This window comes from Taeniopygia guttata, chromosome 19, assembly GCF_048771995.1.
Source record: "Taeniopygia guttata chromosome 19, bTaeGut7.mat, whole genome shotgun sequence".
Classification (NCBI taxonomy): domain Eukaryota; kingdom Metazoa; phylum Chordata; class Aves; order Passeriformes; family Estrildidae; genus Taeniopygia; species Taeniopygia guttata.
In genome coordinates, this window is record NC_133044.1 from 3836806 (window position 1) to 3850387 (window position 13582).

General features: G+C 43.5%; 2 protein-coding genes across 9 annotated transcripts in view; one reads left to right on the forward strand and one right to left on the reverse strand.

Moving 5' to 3' along the window:
• Positions 1 to 7878, reverse strand: part of EFCAB5 (EF-hand calcium binding domain 5) — a 35892-nt gene extending 28014 nt beyond the window's left edge. For 4 of the 7 annotated variants that reach the window (XR_012051437.1, XR_005982185.2, XM_041719994.2 and 1 more), the window contains exons 1-4: positions 7491 to 7878; positions 6472 to 6506; positions 3574 to 3873; positions 30 to 605 (exon numbers count right to left, since the gene is read on the reverse strand). Coding sequence is in view for 5 of the 7 variants with exons in the window: in XM_041719994.2 (XP_041575928.2) it covers positions 30 to 595 (566 nt within the window). In the remaining 2 variants the exon portion in view is untranslated. Of the gene's footprint in view, positions 1 to 29; positions 606 to 3573; positions 3874 to 3968; positions 4054 to 6431; positions 6507 to 7490 lie in introns of all 7 variants that reach the window. The other 3 variants (XM_032751852.3, XM_041719995.2, XM_072916712.1) reach the window with 3 other exon arrangements.
• Positions 7285 to 13582, forward strand: part of SSH2 (slingshot protein phosphatase 2) — a 90131-nt gene continuing 83833 nt past the window's right edge. Inside the window, exon 1 of one of the 2 annotated variants that reach the window (XM_072916711.1) lies at positions 7285 to 7521. Coding sequence is in view for 1 of the 2 variants with exons in the window: in XM_030287773.4 (XP_030143633.4) it covers positions 7459 to 7521 (63 nt within the window). In the remaining variant the exon portion in view is untranslated. The remainder of the gene's footprint in view (positions 7522 to 13582) is intronic. The other variant, XM_030287773.4, reaches the window with a different exon arrangement.

Here is a 13582-nt window from a genome sequence, read left to right on the forward strand (position 1 = left end):
GTGAACAGCCACACTGTCAGTGCTCTCACCTGTGTGATGCTGTACCTTGCCTCAAAGATTTGAGCTCGTCCGAGACCACCTTCATTTCTCTCAGGTATGGGCCTGGTTTTGTAGGAACACTGTACTGAGGGTTATGCCTCATCAGGTATTCTCCAAGATAATTAATGGGCTTAAATCTGGTTGGTTCTTGGTCTGATACAAGCACATGGTTTCTTTCCACTGCCATTAACAAATTTTCTGCTCCTTGGATTAATGTAGGGAGGAGGTTGTCGAGCAAATACATGCGAGTATCGAGTGTCTCCTTCTCCTCATTGTACCACTCTCTGGCCAGCCAGTCCCCAGGTTCTCTCCTCCTCTCCTTTGCTTCTTCTGCCTTTTGTGCTTGAGCCAACCTCACCTTTGTCTCCTGCAGATTCAGACACCTTTGTTGTACCTTTTCATGAAAACACTCTTTCCACGAAGTGTAATTGCTGGGACATGGCAGTTCATCACCCCCCTGATTGCTTTCCATCTCTGCTGCAGTCTTATCCTCATGTCCAAGTTCAGGATCTTGTAGATCTGCAGATTGGGCTGATTCTTCTGGCTGAGCAGCCATACCTCAATCACTGTGACACAGAAAAAAAAAAAAGAGCTGTTATATAATGCCAAAAGATGCAGCAGAGCCCTAACAGGTGACACAAGAATAGTCTATTGTTAGGCATTAACTAATATTTTTTTCTATGTTTCTTCTTTATTCTGTTACTGCTGCTTTGTACTCTTAAATAAATACAGACCCTTTACTTCAAAGATCAGTAAATGATTTATAAAGATTAATTATGTATCACAACAGCCCTTGGAGACAGAGTAACTAAATTAATGTGTTCCTTTCTTAGGGCAGAAGAAACTGAGACACAAAAGGGGAATGATTAATTCCAGGTCACTTAAAGACTCAGAAACCAAGCAGTGAGCAGTGCTTGGAACTTGTGCCCCCAGTTCCAACCAGTGGAATCCCCTTACCCCCAGCACATAATTTCTGTTTATGTCCATTCCCTGCCTCCAGGAAATCCAGTGGATTATGAGACAAAGGAAGCAAGTAATGGAAAATTCCAGATACCCAGGAGCAAGATTCTTCTACATGCTTCCTCCACTTCAGCTTTTCTGTGGTTGTGAAGAACAGTGAGGAAGCTTGTCCCACAAACTACTTAATTTCAACTGTGGCAACTATTTTTTGCTCTGGACATTTTTGTTAAGGTAACAAGGCCACAGGTGCATGGGTCAGCAGAACTTCTACAGAAAGGAGAAACCTATACCATTAATTCTGTGATTAAGTTGCTCACAAGCATTTTATGTTGTAGATCACTCTGTAAAAGAATAATCCCTTTACAATTTCAAGAACTTTACTGCTTAAAATGTTAATTCTGTGAAATATCGAAGAAACTGAGCTGCTCACAAGGCACAATTTGAAAAATGCTCCTATATACCTCCATGCATAACTGTCTGCATCTGGAATGGTATTAACAGACAAAGAATGGAGCAGAAGACTGGCTACCGCTTGATTCAAAGCATGAAAAATCAACAGCATGCTGAAAATCCCCCAGCTCAGTGTCCAACAACAGCACGGGAAGGGTGATATTAAAAAATAATCTAACACCATTCCAAATTAGAGATGAAATTCCACTCTGAACTTGTTGCCACTCTACCGTCTTCAAGCTTTTATTTAAAAGTGCTTTTCACTGAGGCCTTTCAGTATCCATAGCAATAGCACTGCTTTTGATATGTATTGCTCTTCCTATTTAAGCATTTGTAGCTGTTCTGAAGCAGTTCAGCCTTCCAGGAAATGCGTAGATGTGATCTACAGCCCTCCTGGCACACAAATTTAATTATGAATATGTTGACCTTCTGGTTCATTAACACTGTTGGAGTACAAATACTGCCTGGATGGGTGGGATGCTCCCAGCATTAAATTTCTAGGGTTTTTTTCTCAATGGGCTTGTTAGTAAATTTTTTCCAAAGGTGCATTCCTGCTGGGAATGGGATGGCTTTAGCTGCCTACCTGACTCACAGAGAGGGTTTTAGGTTGGCAGTTGGTTTTGCCACCAAAGGCATGAGCTGGAAAGAAGTCTGGATTTACAATGGTAGAAGGGAAACCTGCCCACCCTGAGGAATTGTCCCTTGCTTAGGTGAGTTCATTTCAACAAGCTGTAAAACCAGACTCCTTGGTCAAAGCAGGGTGTTAACCAAATGTTCTGGTCACATTCCAAATCAGCTGGTTTTTTGATGCCAAAATAAACTGCTCTTGTAGTTTCAAATACTTATGTTATTTCTTAAACATCCTTTATGAAACCCTCTGCAGTTTCTGTGCAACGTTAAAGTGACAACTTCATTCTGCTTTATGAGGTGGCTGATTCTGAAAGATGACGAATATGTTTTCTACACTGTTCTCAACCTTTTGTTAGGATGGTTTTGAGGATTAGTAAATGTTTATAAAGGATCTCCATGTCTCTGACCAAAACAAAACGCAAAACAACCAGTGTGACTGTTCTGTCTCAATTCCATGGCATCAACGTAACTCCAGGAATGGAAGCAGAGCGTGGAGAACTGTGCCCAGTGCTTTAATGCAGTACAGATGAAGAAGACTAGGAGGGTATGGAAGAACAAATGAAAAAATAAACAACAAAGGAATGCTACAATCAGGACATGAAACTTGGGATTTGTGAAGGATTATAAGACTCCATTGGCTCATAACCTTCAGTGATTCTCATTGGTTGAGAATTTGGCCCATAAGGAAGAATTTCTCCACTGAAAGGGTGCTCAGGCATTGAAAGGGATGGAGCCACCACCATCCCTGGAAGTGTTCAAGAAACAACTGGACATGGCACTCAGTGCCATGGTCACATTGACAACGTGGTGTTTGATCAAATGTTGGATTCAATGATCTTGGAGGTATTTTCCAAACTGAATAATTCTATGAGTCTATGATTTTACAGCGATATTGAGAGCTCTCAGGGCCTATGGCATTCCCAAATGGAGCCCAGATAACAGCAAGCATGGAGCACAGAGGCAAACTCTAGAAACACCCAGGGAATTTGAAGTGTGATATAAAGTTTCCTGTAAGACTTTGTTCAAGCTGAAGGCAAGATAAGCTTTCCATTATTTAGTAGGATGCCACTTCCCTGGCTCCTTTTCTGTAAGAAAAATATTCCTGCTGGAATCCCTGCAGGTACAAAAATATTATCTCAGTGTTTTCTGTAGAAAACCCAAATGTGCTCATAAACAATATTCTTATGGTTTCATTGTTATTCTGTTAGAGAATTTTGATGGGATGGGATAAAGGCAGGAACAACTAAAGTTTGTTTAGGTAAATATTTTCTAGGTGTTTGAGTTATAAAAGTCCTTTCAAAAACAAAGTTCAATCTCTTTGACATTCTATTCCTCAGAAATAATTTTGCCTTTCCCTCATGTGTTTCATAGAGCATATTTATCTCATCAAAAAAAGCCCAATATACTTTTCATACATGATCTTTTCAATACAACCAAAATTTAAAAACATTTCCTCATTTGCTTTCTGAAGCTTTGAAGAACTATTTTTCTTACCTTTGGAGCAGGTACCAAAATAGATCTTATTCCTCTTGCATTCAAAGTGGCTTTGCAAATCAACATGGATTTAATATATGCCCATCAACCATTAAAAATCTTGAAGTGAATTAGGGATTTCTCAGACATGCAGTGGAGCTGGGCTGTGAGTTTTACTCCTCTGTGTGTTTGCAGTTGCTAAGCAATAATCCCAAAGGTTGCTATGTCTTTCCACATTCAAAATTGCTGTAGGTTGTCTTTTGGCTTTGGCACAGCCCAACAGACTCTTCTGTACTGAACTTAGAACATTGCATCACATGACTGAAAAGAAAATAAAATCAATAAAGAACTATGAATAGCAACAGAGAACATTATGGGCACAAATAGAGAATCCACAGGTGCCAGTGACAGGTTACCTTCAGATCAAGGTTCACAAAGTCCAGAACTGTCTTAAGTGCATTACCAGCTGAAGGGAGGACTGTGTTAACCAGATGTGAAGATCTCAGACATAAAAAGAAATTAATTACAAACTCAATTTAAACATTTTCGTGCTTGCTGTTTTGTGTTGCTTTGAAGCAGCCTTGCATGAAAGGCACAGAAGCATTAATGAGGGGGGAGAACATGGTGCCATTTTGTCAGACTGCTTTTAAACCTGAATCTAAAGGAATCTGATTAATCCCCTTTCATAATCTCTCCTATATTCTTTGAAGAATAATATGACAGGGAAAGGAGAAGGCAAAAGACAAAAACATCTACAACAGGCATTCTCCACTCATTTACACAAATGTAAATCAGGTGCCTGTTCAGCAATTCCCTTGGGTTAGGCAGGACTTCCAACTGAGAAACTTATGGCAATTTCTGCCAGGAAATGAGGTTTATCTAATGCTGCTTCTTTCTTTGAATTTTATACTGGAAGTGGCAAAATCTTTAGATTGCCTACCTGCAGGAAAACTGAACTGTGACTTTATCTATGGTTTTTGTCATTGGAACAGCTGCAAGGTGCCCTGCCCTCTATTACACTCCATTTCATGGGATAGCCTGTTAAGAAACCTTGAAATAGAGGAGATCAACTTTCATGTGAAAAATACACTGTAATAAGTTATCATTTCTTTGCTATTTATTTGGAGAAATGTATCAGAAGGCAATATGCTCACTGCAGTGCATTTCCAAGATGTGTTGAAGTCCAGCAATTATGTTAACAAAATGAAGCAGAAAATTAGTGCTCAGGAGTAATTTAAAATGAGGATTTAAACTGGATTGTGCACTTTTTCCTCAAAGCAGTTTGCACATGATTAATTCCTGTTATCTCTTCTCCCAGGTGGGCTTGGTTTTTCCCTTTGCAATTCAGAATTCTGTTGTTATTATGATTAACTTACAAAACTTCTGGAGAATGAAACATAAATTTTAAAAAAAAGTTACTTGTTTTCAACCCCCAAACAAGAATATACAACTATAACTTAGAAGGATGGATCAAACCAGCTCTATTTTTATTTTTCTGGAAGTGGAATCCCGTGGGTTAAGCAAACCTTTAATTGTACCCTAACTTGGCTGTTATCGGTTTATGTTTTTGCTAAGCGAAATGTATCCTTTTATTATGCCACCAAATACTTGCACTGTTGACAAAATAATGAGCTGAATATGTAATCACAGATGTTTTCCTGGAATTGCCTCTTCTATCTTTTTTTTGTTTTCTCTGTAAGTTACATTTTGGGAGCTCTCTGTTGTCTTTTGCAGCTGATGCCAAGATTATGCAATAAAAGCCCTAACATGTAGTAATAATAAGTTTTGTTAGCCAGGGAAATGTTTGCAGTGTATTAAATAGTCAGTTTTGGAAATGTGTACAAAACCAGCTCATGTACAGCTCTATTTCTTTGAAATGCTACTCTGGGCTGAAGCAGCAGGTGCTGACCACAGTGCTGCCAGCACAGGAAAGAATAAGGCCACAAGCTTCCAGTCTGTTTTTTGTACCAACCCTGATGCTGTGACCACAGCCTGCCCTCTAACTGCTCTTTTCAATCCCAATACATCTGCCTTATAACTTCCTCCTCCACATTTAAATTCTGCTGCTAAAAAAAAACATTGCACATGCAAATTACACCTTCCTAGAGGCTGGAGAACTGTCACAAATTGTGGTTGTTGTAGCTAATAACTGATATGTCAGACTTTTAGTGAACTGTAGATAGCAACTCCATTGTTTACCTGTGGTAAATGTTTTTTTAAGAGTGTTTGCTGTTCAAATACCTGGAAGATCTACAGGGTATATGAAAATTACACAAAAGTCTACTTTGGAACCTGGTTTAAATAATAATTTCTTGATAGTAATCCCTGCATGACTTGATCAAAATCCAGAATGAAACACCAGTGTCAGGTGAGGGAACTGCTACAATACTCTGGGAACCTTAGTCTTCTAGAAATGCAGACATATCTGAACATGAGCTATGGGCCTGAAAGCAGCCCTGTATTTGCACATTCAAGACCCAGGCTTGCTGTGCAGCCCACCCTAAACTCAGTTTAGTCCAGTTTAGGAAGCCTGTCCTCCATCCTCACCCGTCCACCAGGAGGCAAAATGCTCCATGACCAAGGCTGACTTCTCCATTGCAGCCAAGCCCAGCTACAGGAGCCTCTCTGATCATTATTTTAACTGGGGAATAACCTAAAGAGAGACCACTTGGCTTCTCCAGTTCTTAAATTTACAGGGAAAAAGTGCTGTCAGCCTGAGGAACAGATCGAGGGAGCATCAGCCATGTGCTTAAATGGAAACTGTGGGTTGATACACACTCCTGACAGAGAGTTTGCTCTGTTTAACGTTTAGAACAGTTTCTGGTTATCATATGTAATGTTGTTATTCGATGCCCAAGACAATTCTTGATCCCAATCACCTCCTTCCCATGAATTTTGTAGATTCTTGATCCAAATTACCTCCTTCTGATGAATTCGGTGGCACCAGGCTGAAACTGCAAAACAAATGAAGTTTTATAGCACTTGACCCTTTGTTTCAGACCCCCAAACGCCCAACAGTTCTGCATCTGGGAATGTTTGAATGCTTAAAATGTAATCATTAGACACAGTTTTGTGTTTGGGCATGTGCATTGATGTATGAAGAGGTGTTATATGCTGCTTTCAATACGGAGTTACTATTGCTGCCTAATCTAAGGAAAAGCTCCGTTATGTGACCATTAACGCCACCTTTCACCAGGGGTTGCCATACCCACCATCACGACTCCCAGTGGGATGGGATTCCACAAACCATCACCAGCCAGGAGGCACACTGAGGGTGCCCTGCTGACACAAATCAATAAAAACCACCTATGAGGCTGAGGGACCCGGGGGGGCGATGGCGAAACCCCTTCAGACACCGAGGGGAGAATGCCGGGGCACTACAGGTCCCTCAGGGACGGGGTGGGGATGGCGGGACCATCCTGCCCATCGCAGCCCCCTCAGGGATTGGGGTGAGGATGTTCAGCCCCTCCAGTTTATCGCAGCCCCCTCAGGGATTGGGGTGAGGATGTCGAGACCACTCCAGCCCACCGCAGCCCTCTCACGGGCCGGGGTGAGGATGTCGAGCCCCCCAGGCCATCGCCGCGCCCTCAGGGACCGGGACTGGGAGCGCCGGGACCGCTCAGGAGCCGCCGGCGCCGCGGGGGTTAACGCGGCGCGGCCGCCAGGGGGCGGCGCCGCGCGCGCGCTGACAGCCGGCGCGTGCGCGCTGGCGCCTCATTGTGCCCGGCCGGCCCGGCCCCGCCGCGCCTCAGTCGGCGAGAGGCCGCGGGCGCGCGCGGAGCTGCTGCCGCTGCCGCCCCCTGCGGCCGCCGCCGCGCCACCATCCGCTCTGCTCCCCTCCCCTGTCCCCGCCATGGAGTGAGGCCCCCGCCGGACGGCCGGACGGGGGGGCCCCGCCGCGCCTCGATGGCTCTGGTCACGGTGCAGCGCTCTCCTACCCCCAGCGCCACTTCCAGCCCCTGCGCCTCGGTGAGTCCCGGCGGGCACTGAGGGCAGCGCGGCGCCCGGCGGCCGTTGGGGTCCGGCGCGCGGCGCTGCGCATGCGCCGCACCCCTCCGCCTCACCCCCCGGTGCCGCCGGTGTCCGGGCCGGGGGCGATGCGGGCCGCGGTGCCCGGGAACGGGGCTCGCACACCGCTGGGCTGTGGCCTGCTGACAGCCGAGGGACGGGCGGGGGTCCCGCTGCCCATCAGCAGGCGCGGGCTGGGGTAGGGCAGCTCCCTCCCGGCCCTCATGGTATCGCAGGGTCCCGGTCATACCCAGCCCCTCTGTGAAGGATGGGGCGGCGTGGGGCTGTTTCCATAAATCCGCTCGGTTTATTCTGTATTCATTGCGGTAGGAGAGGCGGGAAGCGTGTGTGGAAGCGACCTGACATGGTTGGGGCTCCGGCCGTGCTCAGCTGATCTCATCTGACAGCACCCTCTGGGTATCCCCAGTGCCCGGCTCTGCCTTTGCGGGCAGCTACGGTGGTTTTCTCCCCTTTTTTGTAGAACAGTGCATACAATCTTCACAGGTGTGTGTCAAGTCCAGGAGAGACACAGAACGGCCGGATTCCAAATCCCTGAGTGAGATGTGCGGCAGGACAGATGTTCCCGTCGCTGCCCTGGGTTGGGCAGGCGGCTCTGAAGGCTTCTGCCTTTCCATGCTCTTTAAATTTGCGACAGGCTGTTGTTTTGTTATTTGTTCTTTATTATAAACCCCTGCTTGTTAACCCCTTAAGCTGCTGCCTACCCCCCATGTGCCGTTTCTGATGTAGTCAAGGATGAGAATGAAAATAGCTTTGCTTTCACTTCTGTACGCTTAGTTCTAAGTTAGCATTTATCCTTAAAAAACCTCATGCATTATCACACTGCTGTTATGCCTGATTTGGAGGAAGCGAATAGTTGAAATCCCAGTTGCTTCCATCCTCAGTAGGGGGGAATGAAAAAGCCAGCTACTCTGAAAATATTTCTTGTTGTGTTAGGTAACCTCTTCTGAAACAAGATCAGCTGCTTGACAGGTCTTGCCTGCCCCAATGGCATTTTAGTTGTCAGAACACTTACCTCTTTTTTCCCCCTCTTTCATTCCCTTGTCTCTCCTAAGGTATGTTTACTTAGCAACACAGATTAATTTCGCTTATACTTACCTGCTATAAATATTAATGTGCTGCATTACTTCAGAGATTTCTTCCCCCTCTGACTTCTTTACCCTTTCCACTATTCCTTTTCCCATACATTTATAGCATTAATTGCATCTAGTGAGAATACAAAGGTCTCTCTTGGCATCTTCCTTCTTTCTTCCATTTGGTTGCATCTTCCTTCTTTCTCCCACTTGGATGCATAGACCCTCTCTTTGTTAAATATTTTATATACATATGAACAATTAGTTGTATTCTCTAAAGCTTTTCCATCTGCAACAGCCAGGCTGTTTCCCAACCAATTAAATTAAATTGAAATCATGCTGATATTTAGATACTACTTAGTTGTTAAATATAAAAACAACCCCCTGTGGAGCCTGATAAATCCAGAGGATGCAGCCTTGGGTTTATGTGTCTATATTTTCTTTCTCCCATGACATGATCTGGAGGTGTATTCTGTACCAGAAATAAGTGTGTGGCATATTCCTGGCCTGGTTTTGGGCTTCGTGATTACTTCTCCTTTCTCAGACTTCTCTTGCAGTGTAAAGTGAACTTGATTTTCATCACGATCTTAATTGCTATTGTTTGAACACTTCGCATTTCCTGTTGCAACTTCCTAACCGCACTTCAGGTTTGGGCTGCCCTTTTAGCCTCTTCAATATTTGGGGTGGGTTGTTTCCACCCTCCGTTAGAGCTCTCGTGTGTTCCTCCTTTGCCACAAACTTCTTGTTTCTTGATCAAAACTTTGTCATTTCAGATGATCGTCCTTCCTCAGCTGCTGAGGGTTTGTAAGCAGGGCAGACACATTTTTAGTCCTTAGGAAGGCTTTGGTCCTGAACCTGCCACACTTGCCATTCTCCTGGATTTGTGTCAGCTGCAGCAGGAGGACTTGGCTCTTTCAGTTTTAAATCAAATTGTTTCAAGCAATCTGTAATAAACTGATGATAGCTTCCTTTGACTGTGTCCAGGTTACCTCTCTAAATGAAAGCTCATTTTGCTCAATAATTTTGTCAGTAGGATAAGGGTCTGTCTTTGCTGTTTCTGAGCAAAGATTATCTGGTAACTGCTTCAACTTGTGGGCAAGGGAGAAGCATGTTAATGTGCAAGCATATGGCTATGTCTAATTCTGTTTCCAGGTCACTAAGAATTTTGAGGACAGAAATGGATTCTCTCTTGAAACTGCTTGATGTCTTTTTGCTTCAGAGATAAACTTCTCAGACAAGGAGAAAGGGTGAAATTAGTGTCCTCAAACTGGATTTTTTGCATTGAGTGTGCCCTATTAACTTATAATTGGCTCTTACAGATTCAGGGGAATAGCTGATCTGAATCACTCTGAAATTGGACGGCTTTTATTTATAGGTTTTTATCTTGGTCTCATTGCCACAGTGCATCTCATGAGCATTCATTTCAGGGTAGTTCATGCAAAGTGTTCATTATACATTTACAGCCCTCTGGTTGCTTGATGACTTGTAAAATTCCTTTAATTGTCTGTCCAGACTTTTGCTGTTTGTTTTGGCCTTTGGTTATGCAGTCACTCTTGAGAAACAAGACTGCAATCTTCAATCCTTACAGCAGAACAGTTGTCTTCTGATGTGCCATGTTAGCAGAAAGTAGTGGCAGACAGGACCATGCTACAATACAAAGATGCCATGAGGGTCTTGGTGCTAATGCTGTTGTATTGTTCAGAGCAGTTCTTGGCTGCTAAGAAAACCTGTATGGAAAATAATCTATTGATTCTTGGCCTTTTAAAGTATTTTTTATGCACAGTTACCAAAAAGTGGTATCTGTAATTTCTGGAAAATGCTATTTTCCTTTTGTTTGTTAGATCTCTTTCCTGAGAAGTGAAGAAGCTGGGCAGGCAATCTGGCCCTGGCTGCTCTCACAGTTCACTTGTCTTCCCTACCATGAGGGAGACAATATGCTTTTACTGGAAGGGACCGACTGACCCAAAAAGAGAGGATACGCTGGGTATATATTGTTCTAAAATGCACAGTTTGGGAAAAAATATTCTAAAGCAAATTAAAACCTAAAACATTGGACTTCCTCTCCTTAGTCCCAAGAGAACAGCTTGAGCAGAAAGTAGAGTCCTGGAAATGTGTTTGGGAGTGTCTGTCATGTTGTGCTTGGAAGCTCCTTGCTGGTTGAATGTACAGGAATTTTTTTCCCCACTTCTTTATGGGGAGACTAAATATAACATTTCTCTACCCCTGGTTCTGTAATTGCTGTTAAACAACATGGTAATTGTGAGTTTACTTAATCATTGATAAGTCCAGTCTATTTCACATAGAACTTATTTTTCTGTTTTCCTTTTTTTAAATAAATAAATTAATATTTTGATTGCTGCTGCGTGGATAAGGTTATGGAGAATTAATTTTTGGAGGGAACTAAAATGTAGCTGGGTGATCAGAAGCTTCTTATGAAATATTTAGTAAAGTTAGGAATGCCTAATATTTAAAGATGCTCTGATTGGTAAAGATCATTTATTGTTTCTTGGTTTTCTCCAGCTGATGTCTTTCAGGTATAGCCAGAGCTCATTCTGAAAACTGAAGTTTTTGGAGGCAGTGGCCCAGAAGAATGAGCTGATTCCTGTTTTAGGCAAGCCTTGTAGTGCCCTACAAGTACCTGTCTCCTCTGGTGCCAGCTGTCACCATTTGGGAGATAAAACTGTTTCAGTGAGGTGATCTGTAACTTCCTTTCTTTGAAATTTCTTCTGCTGAAAGACCTGTGAGGGAACCAGGAGGCCTCCACCTCTAGCTGGGTGTGATGTTGTGTTATTAAAAGATGATTTCTCTCCAGCTGGACAAGACCAGGCTGTTGGAGAACAGATAATTTTTGTGTGTGGAAATGCAGTCATGTGTGATGAGCCTCTCCTGTTCCTAAAGCGGTTTGATGGTTAAAGTGTGACAGAAGACCTGTCCTTCTCTGCAGTATCTGCTGCCTCTTGTACACACTTAGCAGGTTTCCTCTAGGATCTGCATGAAGTGCAATGTCCTCTTAGAGGTGAGAACAGTATTTGCAGCTGAGGATGGTGACAGTGGAATTGGGGCCTCACTGAGAACCACAGAGAAACATTCTTAAAACTTGCAGAGCGCATAAAAAAAATCTTCATCTTTTTTTAAGAGATCTAACTCCTTCTGTTGCATATCTCAATGATAGCTTGGTTTCAATTTTCACCTCTTGAGTTCCAGTGGCACATAAATTCTTGTGTTTTGAAAAGGAGCTTGTAAATTTGAAAATGCAAATAGCTTGTGATGCTGTAATGAGTCATTATCTGATCAGTATTGATTCTTGCTGTTTAAGAAATGAAAATAAGTAGAAAAGGGCAGGGTACAGTAGCATCTACAGTCATTCTGGGAGCAATGACATGTTTATTTAAGTGGAAAATGCTATTTTGAGCAGAGACTGCCATCCACAAAGCAGTCTGATGGAAATATTTTAGTGTAAGAGAGCTGCCTTTATGCAGGGGTAATGCCTGAGGATTTCCAGTTACTGGAAAAAATCCTGAAAGATCTAAAGCTGCAATTCTTCTGTCTTGGGAAATGGAAAAAAACAAAAGGGAAATAGCCTTTGGGCAGCTTAGCTCAGTTAGCTGCTCCCTGCTCACAGCCTGCAGCTCAAGGTTTCATTCTTCAGTCACAAGAAGCCACATCCTCCCAGGACCAGCTGAAGCCAGGGGGCTCTTTGCAGTCTTCATGTCTGACTCTTGCTGATGCCATTAGCAAGAAATACAAATGGAGCTGCTGGTTTGTGACCAGTGCTGCCTTCATGTGAACTGGCCCTGCCACTCAAGAGCACTTAGGCTGGTCAGCTGCCTGCTCCAGGTGTTCCAGTTGTTTAGTTCAGCCTCTGAATTAAAGTTATCTCCACTCTGTGCCATTGATTTGCCTGAGTGTCCTTTTACTTTTATTATTAAGTAGTGACAATGAAGCTCATATCTTTTGCATAAAAGGGGAGCCTTGGAAGCAGGAGAAGAAAGAGGTGATACCTGCTGGAAATAGTCAGTGATTTAAGCAAGGCACACACTGTTTCTTACCTTCTGGCTGGAAGCTGTTCCTCTGGAGTGCTCTGTTTAAAGGGATAAAAATTGATGAGGCCTAAAAGCCATTTTTGCATTTCTGAGTTGGACCATATAAATGGATGAAATTACTGTCAACCCAACCATCTGCAAAATGTCTTATCACAATACTGCAATATTGCAGTGTATGTATTCATGTTTTAGTCAGCATTTGGGCAGGCTTCTGTATATAGGGGTTTGAATGTGTCAATAGCTTTTTGCCCAAATAGAATTCCTCTGAATATGCATCTTATCAGCGTTGCTCATTGCAGGCTGCTCTCCTCTCGGAAGGCAGAAAACGTTGCTGTGAGATGAGTCACACCGTTTAACAGCTTGTTGCTTCCTCGGTGAGACGCACCCTTGCTGTGCATGCCGGTGATCATGGAACTCCTGGCAAATGCCCTGTGACGTGAACTCCTTGTGGCCCCGGTTCATGGAACGCCCCTGGCACTCGCTGAAACGCCTTGTGCTTGTGGCTCCTCGCTGCTGTTGGGTGCGCTGCTCCTCCTCCCAAGACACTCCTAAACTTCAGGCTTCATGGAAATAATCAAGTTACTGCATTGGTGAGGGCTGTTTCAGGGTGAACTGGGGAATTAAGGCCGCAGTGTAAACTTCTTGTCTTGAAGTAATCAAAGACATTAGAGTATTTCATCTGAGCTGTTTTGTGTTTTATCAGAGATCATACTGTCCTTGTACTGAGCTTGTACCAAAGCTCAGGAGGTGGTTTTGACACTTGAGCTTTCCACTGCTCTGCCAATGCAGAAGCACAGGAAATCTTGAAGAAGTAAATTCCAGAGATGTTGTCTCAGGAGTTGGACTGCAACTTGTAACTGAATTAAGTATCTGAAAAGTGATTTAATT